This window comes from Merops nubicus, unplaced genomic scaffold (assembly GCF_000691845.1).
Source record: "Merops nubicus isolate BGI_N331 unplaced genomic scaffold, ASM69184v1 scaffold14747, whole genome shotgun sequence".
Classification (NCBI taxonomy): Eukaryota; Metazoa; Chordata; class Aves; order Coraciiformes; family Meropidae; genus Merops; species Merops nubicus.
Window position 1 is genome coordinate 19288 of NW_008622391.1, and position 13625 is coordinate 32912.

A 13625-nucleotide genomic window follows, 5' to 3' on the forward strand; every position below is an offset into this window, starting at 1 on the left:
TCAGAGTCAGCTCTTACAGAGGGTGCTTCTGGCCTCACCTCACAGTGAATGTGGCAGGTGGGGGCACTGGGTGGTGATCTCCTCAGCAGTTCCCACCCAGGGCTGGCCAGACCCTGGGTGAAAACCAGTCAGGAGGGTTCTTCTTGCCTTGTTGTGGACATTATCCATATGGCAACCCTCCTTCAGGGCTGTGGGTTTAACCCCAGCACTTCAAGTTCCAATACAGAATCCCTGGCAAGAGGGACCACGAAGATGAACACATCAGGTACGTATGGAGAAACTGGAGCACCTGGGAGTGAGGTAAGGAGTAAAACCACCCCAAACAAAAAAAAAACCAACAAAAAACCCTCACAAACCTCTAACAAAAGTGCTAATAACATGATAAAATTAGGTGCTGCAGCAATACTGGACCTAGAGAACTATTTAGTCACACCAGACAGTTGAGAGAAACTAAAGATCTGATGATCTTCACAGCTTTTATTCTCTCCAAGTAAATGCACATGCAGACCATAAAGAAATAAGTTTGACAACTTGTCCCTAATTTCCATACCACTTCTGAAGAGCTCTCTTAAGCCAAAGAGATCAGAATATGGGCTGGGACTCAGAGACATTCAAACTTAACACGAGACACCTTCTGTTAAACCAAACCAGCAAGACAAAGATGAAGTAAATAAGGAACAAGAGTTCCTGCCCAAGTCTCCAGTTTCTTCCCTGTCACTCCTAAATTCTGGGTAAGTTTAGGCTTCTACAGATGTCAGTTTCTTATACTATGAAGCATATTGCCACATAGAGCATAGAAAGGAGAAGTGGAGCCATACTGATCTCTGTTCCTGAAGACTCCCCAGAGGATGCTGATGGAGACACAGAACACTGCCAGCAGCAACATCCGGACCTGCGGGCGCTTGTGGAAATACGGCAAGTTGTTGTCTGGGATCCTGCAAACAAACACACCAAAGCTACAGCTGTCTCTGCAGCTACCCTCCTCCTTCACAAACATTTTCAACTATGACACCACCTTGTGAACCCCACACCAACCCAAAACTGTAAAAAAATAGCTTTGTCTATTAAAAACTTAGGAATTGCCACATACCTACATTTTCCCAAGGGGAATCTTCTTACGAATGGAGACAGACAACTGTAGAGACCAATTGAGGCAGCCAGGCAGAATATTCCTATGATGACATAGACTGATAAAGAAAGAGTAGTAAGTCCAAGCAGGATAAGGGAAGAGATGCTTTATTTCATACCCTGGCTGAATGAGGAACAGACAATCAAAAGGCCTGAATGAGAATGAAGGTTTATATTTCACCAGTGAAAGTTAAATTCAGAGACTTCAAATAACTGTTGATTAGATTCATGCTCTTTATCCAATTTTAGCTCATTTTACTCAGGTGTACTTTATGCAACAGCTACTTCAACAAAATCAACATCTTGTGCTAATATTCTTGAAGGCATTAATCAGAAACCTAAGGGGCAAGTCATGATGAAGTGTTTTTCTTCTCAGTATATGTGAGCATTATAAGGGAACTCTTAAAGTCACTCAGTAGCAAACTGAGTGGGATGCAACTTTCATAACTTCCTCAGAAATATGAGGATGGCAGTTCCAGCACATTAGGCTCTCACATTCTTTTGTCAATCAATTTGATAAGTTTCATACTGATAATTTTATAAAGATAAAATTGATCCTGGGATCCTGTAACTTCAAACTGAACAATGACAGAGAGACTAGTATAGGTTTGAGAACACTTCTGTCATAAGAAAAGGTGGAAGATGTTAAGTCTGTATCTATTTAAGAGGCTTAATGTTTGAAAGGAGCTCTGTGATCACCTAATCCAACCTTGCTAAAAGTAGGTATGGAAGGCTGCTTGGTGGGCTTTCTTAGAGGGTTTTACTTCACACTGGGATAAAAAAACATGCAATAAAAATGTCCTTTAAATGATGGCATCCTTGTGATATTGAAGATGTATGAATGCAAATATAATTTTAGGAGTACCTAAGTGGTCATAGAAGAAATAAAGGAGGACCAGCATTGAGCAGCACATCACTACAAACACACAGATCATTATTGGAGTCACATCAACTGTTTCATCATCATGTTTCTCTGCCCCATCATCACGTTTGTGCTTCATGTACCGCCTGAAAGAGTAACAGGGTGAGAGTCAGTCACAGGAGAGGACACTGGATCTCCAGGGGGAGCCACATGGGGTTTGAGAACACGACCCAACACCAATGGCTGCAATGATTTTCACTGAAGTCAGTGGGACTCCATATTTTACATGGATGTCTGAACATCAGATATAATACAAGGCATAAAATTAAGTGCTGCATTACTTTATCAAGAGTACTGGTTTTCATCCACTAGGGACTCAACTGAATCCTGAAAATTACCACAGAATAATTTGCTGATTTCAGAAGAAATCCTAAAGTCAGAATGTATATGTAAGGTAAATGTTAAAAATAAGTGCAGCACATATGATCTCCCCCAACTCCACTTACTGGCAAAAAGTAACCATAAAACTTCAATAAGAGACTCATAATAAAGGTATTATATGTTAGCCATCTAATCACTTTTGGTTTTTTGTTTGGTTTTTTTTTTTTTGTTTTGTTTTTGTTTTTTTGTTTTTTACTATACTAGTAAAAATATTTTTTTTATAAAAGATTTTTATGATGAATTTTTGGAAAAGCTGAGCTAGGGAGCCCAGTAACATCCAATCCTCCCTCTGAGCTTCTCGATGAGACAAAATACATGCAAAATATACCCTAATAATTCCATCCCATGACAAAACCAATACAAGCTCAGGCCCTTTCAGATGCCACATGAGCATTTGCTGAGTCTTCGAGCTTCACTAGCATACCCAGCAGGTGATCTTTAGAGAAATAACATTTTTTTTTTTTCTGTGAAAAATACAAGAAAACTGACCTACCCCACTCCAGTTACTCACTTTTTGACATCTCTGCTCCCTGCCCAGTAGCCCCCGATGGCCACGGTGCCCACGGCCATGACGAAGATGATGACCATGTTGTAGTCCAGCACGGGCTCGTTGGGCGCGTACATCGCCCCCCGCGCCGCGCCGCCGAAGCTCTGCGGAGACACGCGTCGGCCAACGGGCAAAGCTTCAGCTCCTTAGTCTCCAATCAGTACCCTCAGAAACAAGCTTTCTAATCAATACTTAAGAGCATTCTATTTGCTTTGCTAACGTGATATTTATTTCCAGCCCTGGGCTCCATTTTGGGTTTATTCTGAAGATGAGAAACCACCTCCCGAGAGAGCTGCGCCTTTTCTTGGCCAAACACGCACTCCTCATGAACACAACTCTACAGATCTCAAGCTCTTATGGTGGTCTTAAAAAACTGTTGAGCAGTGACTAAATTAAATAATATAAATCAGAGCATTTAATATCAAGTTTACCTTGCCAATATCTAACATATCAGTGTAGCTGAGCAGAGCCACAGGAATATCAATCTCTTCATATTGACTCCTGTTACCTCCAGGAGGAACCTGGAAGACATTTCAGACCAGTGAAGAACACATTCATTTATGCAAATACTTCCACTACTTCAGAAGGGTTAAAGTCACAAATTCTGTTTCTGTTGGTTTGGAAAATATTCTAGAAAGGAACATAATGACAGCAAAACTTCAAAGTCAAAATTTATGCCTGTTTCCAGTAAAATAAGTCATTGGCGACACGATTAATGCAATTATCAGTAAAACACAAACTTTAAGTGGTATCTTTTTCACATCAGTGTCATGGTTTTATGACTGATGGGTGCCTCCAGTGTTGACAGCAGTATTCAAACCCACTAATCTTACAAAACATAGGCTGGCAATGCTCTGGCTGAATCTAAAGCACTAGATTCATTCTGCTCCAGATCTCACTGAAGTTGGTGGCACGAGTCAAGAAACCAACCTTGTCCTTTGAGTCCAGCATTTCATGAGAGGTAATTCTGACCCCTTGACTCAAGTGTTACACAGGCTGTTCCTACTGAAATGAGTCCCTTGTCTTGTTTCATTAATCCTTCCTCCAGATGTACTACTCAACACACAGCTATGCAATGTACACGGATGCATAAACACATACACACATACACATAATTTAAAGAGGAACATCAAATATTGGCAACAAGCACTGAAGACAAGACAATATCTCACATCAGAGACATATCAGCCCTACAGAAATGCAGCAAGAGACTTACCAGTCTCTCCCTACTAACAATCAGCAGCCCACGAGCTCCATTTATCTGAGCAAGCCTCACTTTCTCATAGAAGGTGCAATTCCCTCTCATCACCATGGGGATTTGGTTGTTGAACCCTCCAGTGGGTACATCAGCAGGAGAACACAGAACAGATGCTGTCTGATCCTGCAGCTGCAAGAGTGACTGGAAAGAAAAAAAAACAGTTAAATATAGACATATTAAAAAACAATAAAACAAGACTAGAAACTACAGAGTTTCTGAAGTGTAGTTTAGAACTTTGAAGTAAAGAGTGACAGAGTATTCTCAGAGAAACTAGAGAGCTGTGACAGTGCTGACCTGGCTATCAGGTAGGGTCCTGCCTTGCTTCACCTTATTGCATACAATTGTACTGGCAATAACATTTGGGTTATGATCTGCACTTGCATTTGTTTTCTTCAGCACTGCTGCTGTTCTGATGCATCTATGTGGGATGTAGGAGGAGTCCAGCAAAGCGTTGTGATTGCTGGGGTGGCACAGGGTGGCAGAGTGAGATGATGTAGGGTGTGAACAGCTAGAAACACAAACACAGACTGGGGTAAAGTACAAAAGCACAGGCAACAAAAACAAGCTTCCATTTTGAAGCCAAGCATGTCTGGTTAGATGAGATTTTGGAACCTAAGCTGCTTCTCTTACTGTTTGTGATTCAGAAATGTTGCAGGCCAGCCCCAGTTCCTTAGTTTTGGTCTGCCTCAGACCCAAAGACATCTCCTCTGGTATGTTTACACAGGAGCAAGCCAAAGACACTTCAAGGTTTTAGAAATAACACCAGCATGAATTGTTCCTTGGAAAATCTAAACAAGTCTCTTGCTTTATTCCATTTGCAAGTGCCCCCAGAAAAATGCCTGATTCTTGCTGTAAGCTGTGCTAACAGAAGCACATCACAGCCTAGTCTCACCAGGGGCTGAGCTGTTAGGTTTGAGAAGTGGCAGGTTAGAGTTTTTACCTGAAGAGCTGACACATGTAACACTCTCTATTAGGAAACCACAGGCACACGACACACCACCAAACACCTTCCCCTCCTAAAGCAGTGCAGTCAGTTACACAGGCAACAGCTCCAAGCTGATTCAGGAAACTGCTGTCTCCAACCTGGCCCCTCCTTTAGGGACAATAAAACGTCTCTGCACACACTTACTGGTTGTCCAGGTTTCAGGAAAGCTTATCAGCTCTACCAGACACAACACTAACTCACAGTGAGCTCAGGGTGGTGCACTGCATCACCTTGGGGGACAAACTGTACTGCTGGAGTGCCAGAGAGGAGGAGGAGGAGGGAGAATGTGAAGGAAGGGAAAGGCAAAGGGAGAGCTGAGGAAGGACATGAGGACAGGCAAGGGATACAGCACAGACAGTCTCAGTGATCTGTGGGAGGCAGATCAGAACCAGCTGAGTGCTTGTTTCATGCAACCCATTCTGGACTATGCTGCCTCCTGCAGAGCTCCTGAGATACGTCTCCAGTGAGACTGGTTGAACCAAGGATGTCCACAGTACAGTCCCCAGCTCTCACAAATCCCACAGTCTAGGACACTGGAGACTCTGTGGGAAGTCTGCCTGGATCCAGCTGAACAAGACCCTAAAGCTCCTGAAGCAGAGGGACACTGTCCACTGTGCTGACCATGTTACTCAGCCAGGTGAAGTGCAGGAGTGCAAGTGCTGGGTTTGCACAAGGGAAAGGCCACTGCAGAATCTGAGCTGTCAACATCTCTAGAGAGGAATCTGCAGTTGGGATAAACCCACCAGGGGTTACTAAGACTTGCTTATACATTGATAACAAACATTAATAACTCTATGTGGCAGTATCAATCAATTACTCCACATCTTCCCCAATAAGTAGCTCATTCAAAGTGTATTTGCTGATTCCATCACTCAGCAGCAGTAACACATTCCCACAGAACAGTGAGGAGTCGACTCAATTGCCAGCTCAAGCAGCTCTGGATAATGCAGGAAAAGCCTGACACAGCTTGTGACTACTTATTCTGACCCCTGACAGAGTATGAACCACTGAGAAAGCACCAAAAGTCACAGTTCAGTGTACTAGCAAGGCCATGTGGTGTCTTTTTTGTATCACACTGACATGCAAAAGCTCCTTTCCAGGCACAGGCAAGTGCCATTTTCATTTAAATGATCATGTTGTGCAAAAGAAAGACTTTTGTTTTGAATCAGAAATAGTCATTACCTCCACATGCTGCCTGGAAAAGAGTATTGCCATTACAGTACTGCCTAGGGTGACCTGAACAGAAAAAATATTTCCTAAGGAGAGCAAAGTAGTTGCTTCAAATTCTGCTAATCCAAGTTAGAAACAAGAACTTTCCCTGGAACAAAAGCATTTTTTAATACCTTACTCCATCATTGCTTAGCTAAGTACTTACAGCCTTCCCCAGATCATGTGGCAGATGGGCCCACTGGGAGTTGAAGAGGATACAGTAGTCTTTCCCTTTGCTGCTCCCCTTCTCTGAAAGGACATGCACCATCCCATACTCACAGCACACCTGAAAATGTTAACAAAAAATTCACAACAAGAACTTTAGGTCCCATGAAACAGCAGAAGTGATGTGTGCAACTGGCTGGTGACCAGCCTGCTTTGTACTGTAAAGAAACCCAAAAGATTCCACGTGGTACCTGTGAAGGGAGTAGAGTAGAATTTGCTATTTCCACCATGCTTCAAACAAAGCCCTCATCTGCATTGGACAGAGTCCCTCTTGCACAGCAACTGCCCAAGAACCAAAGGAAACCTCACTGAATGTTACTGCATGTGGTTTCTTTTTAAAAAGAATCAACAACCCCAAACAACACAGCCAGTATGGTGTTTATATGTATGTCACTTGAGCAATAGAAACCAGCTGGACTGCTGCAGAACAACAGTTCAGAGAGCTAGAACAAGAGGCCTGGCCCCTACCAACTCCTGAAAGCACAGCCTGGAAGTCCTGATCAAATTCAGACTCCCATCATGGCAAACCTCAGCCCTGGACACCTCTGCTGTATTTCTAAGCAGACCCCACAGCTCTTTGGATGTCCTCAGGAGCACATGTGGGTTCTCCAGACTGCATGTGCTTGTCACTGCTGGCAGAACTCCAGGGCTGTTTGCTCCAAGGAGTGATGACTGTAGATCCAAGGGTTCTAATGAAGGTCTGGCTGGGGTGAAGTTCACTTTCTTCACAGCAGCTGGGTGTGGTGGTTCAGATCTGTGACCAAAGCAATGCTGATTAAGGCTTTAGCTGTTGCTAAACACTGTTTGCATGGTGTCAAGGCCTTCTCTGTTTCTCACTCTGCCCCCCCAGAGAATAGATGGAAGTGTGCAAGAGGCTGGGGACACAACCAGGCAGATGACTAAACCAAGAGACACCCCGTGCCATCATGCTCAGCAACCAAAAGTGAAGAGAAGGGGTTTTTAGGGAGGTTAGATATGTTTTGCTCAGGAACAGGCTAGACACTGGTCTTCCTGTGGGAGGTGCTGAGTGCCTGCCTTGGCACCACTCCTTTTAAGACAAGTATTTTCAGCTTTCCATCCCTGCAAAATGACACATTGCAGTTTCCTCATTATTCTGGTTATGTCAGGTTGCATCAGGCCATTTTCCAGCCAGACTGGAAGACCCACAGTCCAGCAGGGGGTGACTACTCAGCACCAGCAGGTACCAGCAAACACCTCCTTACTGCAGTTATTCACCAATCCTGATATTCTTCCTGATGAGACCTGTTGTGTTTTCTCCCTTCCTTCCCTGCCTGCATACAGAGACACTATTTTGTGAATTGGGTATAGTCCTCATCCTCCACCCAAAAAGCCAGACCAAAAACACCTACAAGGCCACACACAGAACGTGCAAAAATAACTATTTTTGTGGAGTTGGTGCAGTTATCTGCTTTGCCACCAAGTCCTCGTAGGTATTTACCCAAGAAACCTGAAATCAGGAAGACAAACAAAGCAACTATGGAAGAACATGCAACTTCCCCACCACTAATGGTGGTTTTATTTAACCTTCACTAGGGGTGACTTAATTCTCTTATTAATGGAACCAAAATACTTGCAAATCCTCCCCATCCTCAGAAACTGTTGAAGGAACACAAGCTAGATGATGAGGTCTACTGTCACCATACTTGCAGTCCAAGGACTCTGATTCAAATGCTAATTACTTCAGTGCTTTAGCTTCATATGAGCTATTCCTCAGGAAAAAATTTACCATATATTAAATGTAGCACTATCAAAACACTATTTTAGCCCAGCAATTTGGGAATCCAGTGCTTGGGAATACCAAACATAGTTAACATAACTTGATTTTTCCCAGTATAACTTTTGTGTTCCAAGAGCATTTGCTTCCTATTGCAAAGAGAAGTTGCTCCACTCTATTGGCACTTTAACTGAGAGCTCTTCAACAATCCTTAACAGCACTTAGTGCTTTTAAATTATTTTAAAAAAAAAAGCCTATCTGAAACACATAAAACAACTGACCCAGATCTCACCTTAACTAGTCACAAGTTCTGTTTCTGGTGGAACTGCCCATTCATTAGTGACCCCAGGAGAGAGGATGAGCAGAGACCATCCCCCAAACAACCCCCCATCTATCTTCTCTTTCTACTGCCCCCCTTCACATCCCACTGACCCAACCCCTGCATATTGAGTTTTGCCCCAAGCAAACCCCTTTGTGCCTGCCAGAACTGGTGAAACCTCACCTGGAGAGAACCACAGTGTGATATCCCTAACCACTGCTGCTAGAGAGCTGTGACAGACTCATCTGTCAACATCCAGATTAACATTCATAAGCTAAACAGACTAATGATTTGATAATTATACACTCACACTCATACAAACACATCTGGCACACTTCTCCAGGCAGCAGCTGAGAAACAAGATCTAAAGATGACTGGAGGCAGCAGAAAAGTCGTGTCTTAACACATTTGCTCAGGAGTCCATTAACAGAAGCCATTGTTCTCATTTCTCCCTTGTTATTTCAAACCCCACTACACAGAAGTGACCCTGCACCCCTCGGAGACACTCAGGGGAAAAAGATGCTTTTTGGAACACTACAAAGGATGGTCCTTTAAACCTAACAAAAAACCCTCCATGCTGCCTGGAGGATGAATGATGCCTTTCTATTGCAAGGTGTCAGCCAGGAAGTGAAGAAACATCATCCTGAAAAGACACAGGAGGTAGAGATTTTTCTGCTTAGCTTTTTTGTATGTAACTGGTCTCCTATAACTCCTGCAGCAACTTTTTCCTTTTTTTATAACACCAGCGTTTCTTAAGTGCTCTAGAATTGGTTCCCTTTGTCCTGAAGCAGGGGTTACACTGCTTATTGTGGTGCAGATCAAAGCCACTTGAGCAAAGTGCAAGTTTACAAGACACAGCTCTTGTGGAAGGGTTGACACTACTGTACTAAAATCATTTAGCAAAGAAATCCCAACTATTTACTATGCTGGACTTTAAAATTCATATTTCAGCTATCCAACCATAGCACCTAAAACCCTTTCAGCAAGAGGAAGAAGTATTGAAAAAATAATCCATTATTATAATCTTGAATTTTATTTTCAAGAGTAATGAGTCACAGAGATCCAAATACAGACACAAATAACACCTGAGCAAAAGTGTTTCAGTGTTTCCTGCTTATTGTTAAAGGATCTGACTAGGGTTAAAAAAACCCCAAACATCAAGTAGCTCAGTTTTTAATATTATGTATGACTGCCTCCAAAATCTTCAGGCAGTCTGGCTGGAGCTGCCTACCTGTGACTGAGCAGCTTTAGGCATCTAAAAAAACAACCAACCTGTACAGCAGAAAGTTGATAAGATATAAGCTACACACCTTTTAAGAGGAGAGTAAGTACAGGGCATATTGTTGCATTTCCACTTAGATAACCATTACTGGAACTCAGTAACAATCCCCAAATGACACACTGAAGACAGTCACACAATTATGCTTTCTGAGAGACTTAACAGATGCTATTTAAGGAAACATTAAGGGAGTAAAAGGTTTCTGATGTCAAGTGCTCAAAACACTTTGGAGGCTGTGTGGTTTTGAGTGCCAAAAGCCATGTAAAAAAAGAGGATGAGAGGAATTAAAGGGAGTCAAGGGCTGGAAGTGCAGGAGGGTGGGCAGAGTTTCAGAAAGTCCCTGGAGAATGGAGGCCACAGAGAATGTTAACAGACATTTTTTACAAAGCACTTATCACTTTGCACCCAAGGGCAGCTCTGGAGCCTGTTACCAGCCACTCCCAGTTTATTCTTGCCCTCCCACCTAAGCAGAGCCACAGACATCAGGGTTTCTTCTTTCAGGACCACAGGACTTTGGTGCTTCCAGATTTGTTTTCATTTCTGTCAGTAGGTATCAGACAACAAAAGTAAGCTCAGAGCAGTGCAGCTGATGCACAGGGATGGTGGCAACACTGATGATGGTCCTCAGTTCCTAGAGATCACCCCACATCCTACAGTAACCCAGGAGGAATTGTCATCTCCTGTGCAGATCCCACAGAGCATTCCAACAACCCCAAAGAGCTCTTTTCTGAGGGCTTGGATACCAAGCCCAGCCCTGTTCAAGCACTGACAGAAATACAACAGCTCCTGGGGCAAAAAGGTGTTTTATGATACTTGGTTCTTACAGGACATGTGACTTAGAAAAGCTTCTACAACAAGAATGGGCCTCCCAGCCTCAAACAGGAGGAGTGACTTCTCCCAGTTAAGGAATTCTCTTTTCCCTATATGAATAAGAAGAGAATATTTGTAGTTAAACACTGTTACCTTCCACAACAACAGCCCCAAGGCCTCTGCTGAGCTGGAGACCTGCCACCATCACAGCTTTATACCTTTTTATTTTACCTTTGTAAAAGTTTAATATATGTTTTATATAAAGCTGCAAAACAATGCAAAGGTTTACACACTTGTTTGCTCTGAACCTCATCAGACCCCTCTGTGGTTTATTTGATGCATTAAAAGGGCACAACATAGCCCATTTTCCCCCCTGAGTCAGTTTTTTTCCTGTCATATTGGAAAATTAATGCAGGTCAGAGACAGGCACTAGGGCTTGCAAACTAAATGATGGAAGAAGGTGGAGAGGAGGAATTCAGCTCACTGATATTTCAGGAAACCTCCATGTTCATGACTGAGCCAAGCTGGTGGCTCACTCTTGTTCGTTCCTCCCTGCCTCTGTCCCCAGACTCACCTGGATGTGAAGTGAGGTCACTTTTTCCATTCCCATGAGCTCTGCCAGCTGATGTGGACCCTGAATCTGAGGGGTTTAACAGATGCTAGGAGACGTGTTCCTTGGAGAAGGAACAAATGAGCTGTGCTACTCTTACAGAAGGCATTGTGCAAGGTGAGGCACAGCAGAGCTCCCAGAGCTGGGCTCTGCTCCTTCCTATGAACTGCACCAACCAACTTGGGGGCCATCAACAGCAGAGAGCAAATTTGCACACCAAGAGAGCCCTGTACAGTGGGGCAAGGGCTCCACGGTCACAATGCAACACCTCCACAAGACTGAACTGTCAACCATCACCTTAATCCACAATTTCAGATGGTCTTTTCAACTCTTTGGACCCACATCATAGAGCACTCTAGTTTTAAACACAAAATCCATCATCCCAATTTGATATTCTGCTGAAAGCACAGTAGTGAAGACCAGTGAAATCCAATCTGCTCACTGTGGATCATGTTATACAGTCTCCCATAGTCAAAGGCTGAGGTGTACCTGCTCCTGTTACAGGAAAACTGAGAGGCAGCAATGCCAGGAAGGAATCATTAGAATGAGAGGAAAGTTAAATGAAAAGGGAGCACTTGGATACCAAAGCAAGATCTAAGTGCAGATTGTACTTGGAGCTATAAGGTCACACCCCTCTTTAGGTGTTCCCAGACAGGGCCCATGTTTGGAAGAGTCATGCTTCATTAGCCAAGCCTGTGGAAGCAAATGTGGGCACTACCTCCCTCAGGGGAAAAAAAATCAAACCAATCCATTATCTTATCTCAAACAGGGAGACAAAGACATATTCCAAACATGCCCAACAGCACTAAGCCAAGAGTAAGGCACTGACAAGTGGAGCTGGAGCACAGCAAGCACACACAGCAGCTCCCTGTGGGAACTCTCAGCTCTTGTCTCCCAGAACAACCCCATCCACCAGTCACTGCTGCACCACAGGTGCCTCAGAGCACTCCCCTGCCTCCAGCTGAGCACCATGTGCCACCTAAAACCACACCAGTGAGCACAAGGACAAACGATGTACAAGGATTGCAGAGCAGGGGGTGTCCAAACACATTTTAAACGAGGCAGCCTGGCTAACAGACAGATACCAGCAACGTGCAGCACACGGGCTTCTCCCCAGAGCAGCAGTTTCAGGGCTCTGGCCAGTCTGCTCAAAGCTTGCTCAAGCACCTGAGCACCACTCCCCTGCTCTGCCCAAGGGACCTGCTCGCAGAGAGGAAACACACCGAGCTGAAGTCAAGAGCTCCAGGTATCCACCTGCCAACTGCCTCACCTCCTGCCCTGCTGTGGGCTGCACTTCTTCCAAACTGATGGACCAAACCGAGTCCCTGCCAGTCCTTCAGTCTTTGTGAGGCCTGTGCTGGCAACCCCAGCCCACTTGAAGCGTTGTTAAACATGCTAAAATGAACAGGGGATGTGGGGAGTAACAAAGGGATGCTGGAGGAAGAGAAAAGAAGGGGATGACACAGAAATAAAAAATAAGTGAACTGTGAACCAGACTATTCTGTTCATCAAATCTGACTATAATATTCTGATAGTATTATATCATCTAATATTCTGATCACTACGGATCACTAGCAAAGACTCAGAAAGGAGGGAAAATGGTACGGAAGAGGGGAAAATTAGGCTGTCACATTAAGATGTTACATCAGTAATACTCAAGAAGACACAGCAGCCTCCAAATTACCTAATAAAAGAGTGAATAACTTTGAATGACACCTCGGCATTGTCAGAACAAACCACCTGAACTTAAAATAGCAAAGATAAGTACCACGAAGCATGATAGTTAGCCCCCCACTCTTTCTTACACCAGGCTTAGATGCCTAGTTTGTTTTGCTTATCCCACAAAACTTATTAGCGTTGTAAGCAACGAGAATACAAGGCTCAGGACAGGCTGCGTCTCGCACAAACTCCTTTCTGTTCTGCTGGCTGTTTCTCAGCGACAGTCTGCCGGTCAAGACGAGCCCAACGCCAAGAGCTGTCCCCGCCCCGGCGGCAGGCGCGGCCGGGCCCCAGCGCCTCAAGAATGACGAGAAATACGCCGTTAACTACGGCAAGAAGAAGAAAAACACACCAAAGCGAACACCTCTGGATACAGAGAGGCATCAACTCCGCTCGGTCGCGGCAGGCACCCAGCAGAGCCCCGGGGGTGCAGCCCGGCGGAGGAACGACGCTTGGCCGCCTTTCCTACCGAGGCGCGGGCTGATCTGGTCCCGTCCC

At 44.3% G+C, this 13625-nt stretch overlaps 1 protein-coding gene across 1 annotated transcript in view; it reads right to left on the minus strand.

Moving 5' to 3' along the window:
* Positions 1–13453, minus strand: part of SPPL2B (signal peptide peptidase like 2B) — a gene marked incomplete at its 5' end in the record, with an annotated part of 22002 nt that extends 8549 nt beyond the window's left edge. The window contains 9 exons of the mRNA XM_008944775.1: positions 819–935; positions 1091–1187; positions 1994–2136; positions 2943–3082; positions 3410–3499; positions 4195–4377; positions 6597–6716; positions 11373–11438; positions 13317–13453. Of these exons, the coding sequence (XP_008943023.1) occupies positions 819–935; positions 1091–1187; positions 1994–2136; positions 2943–3082; positions 3410–3499; positions 4195–4377; positions 6597–6716; positions 11373–11438; positions 13317–13453 (1093 nt within the window). The remainder of the gene's footprint in view (positions 1–818; positions 936–1090; positions 1188–1993; positions 2137–2942; positions 3083–3409; positions 3500–4194; positions 4378–6596; positions 6717–11372; positions 11439–13316) is intronic.
* Positions 13454–13625: the final 172 nt, after the last annotated feature.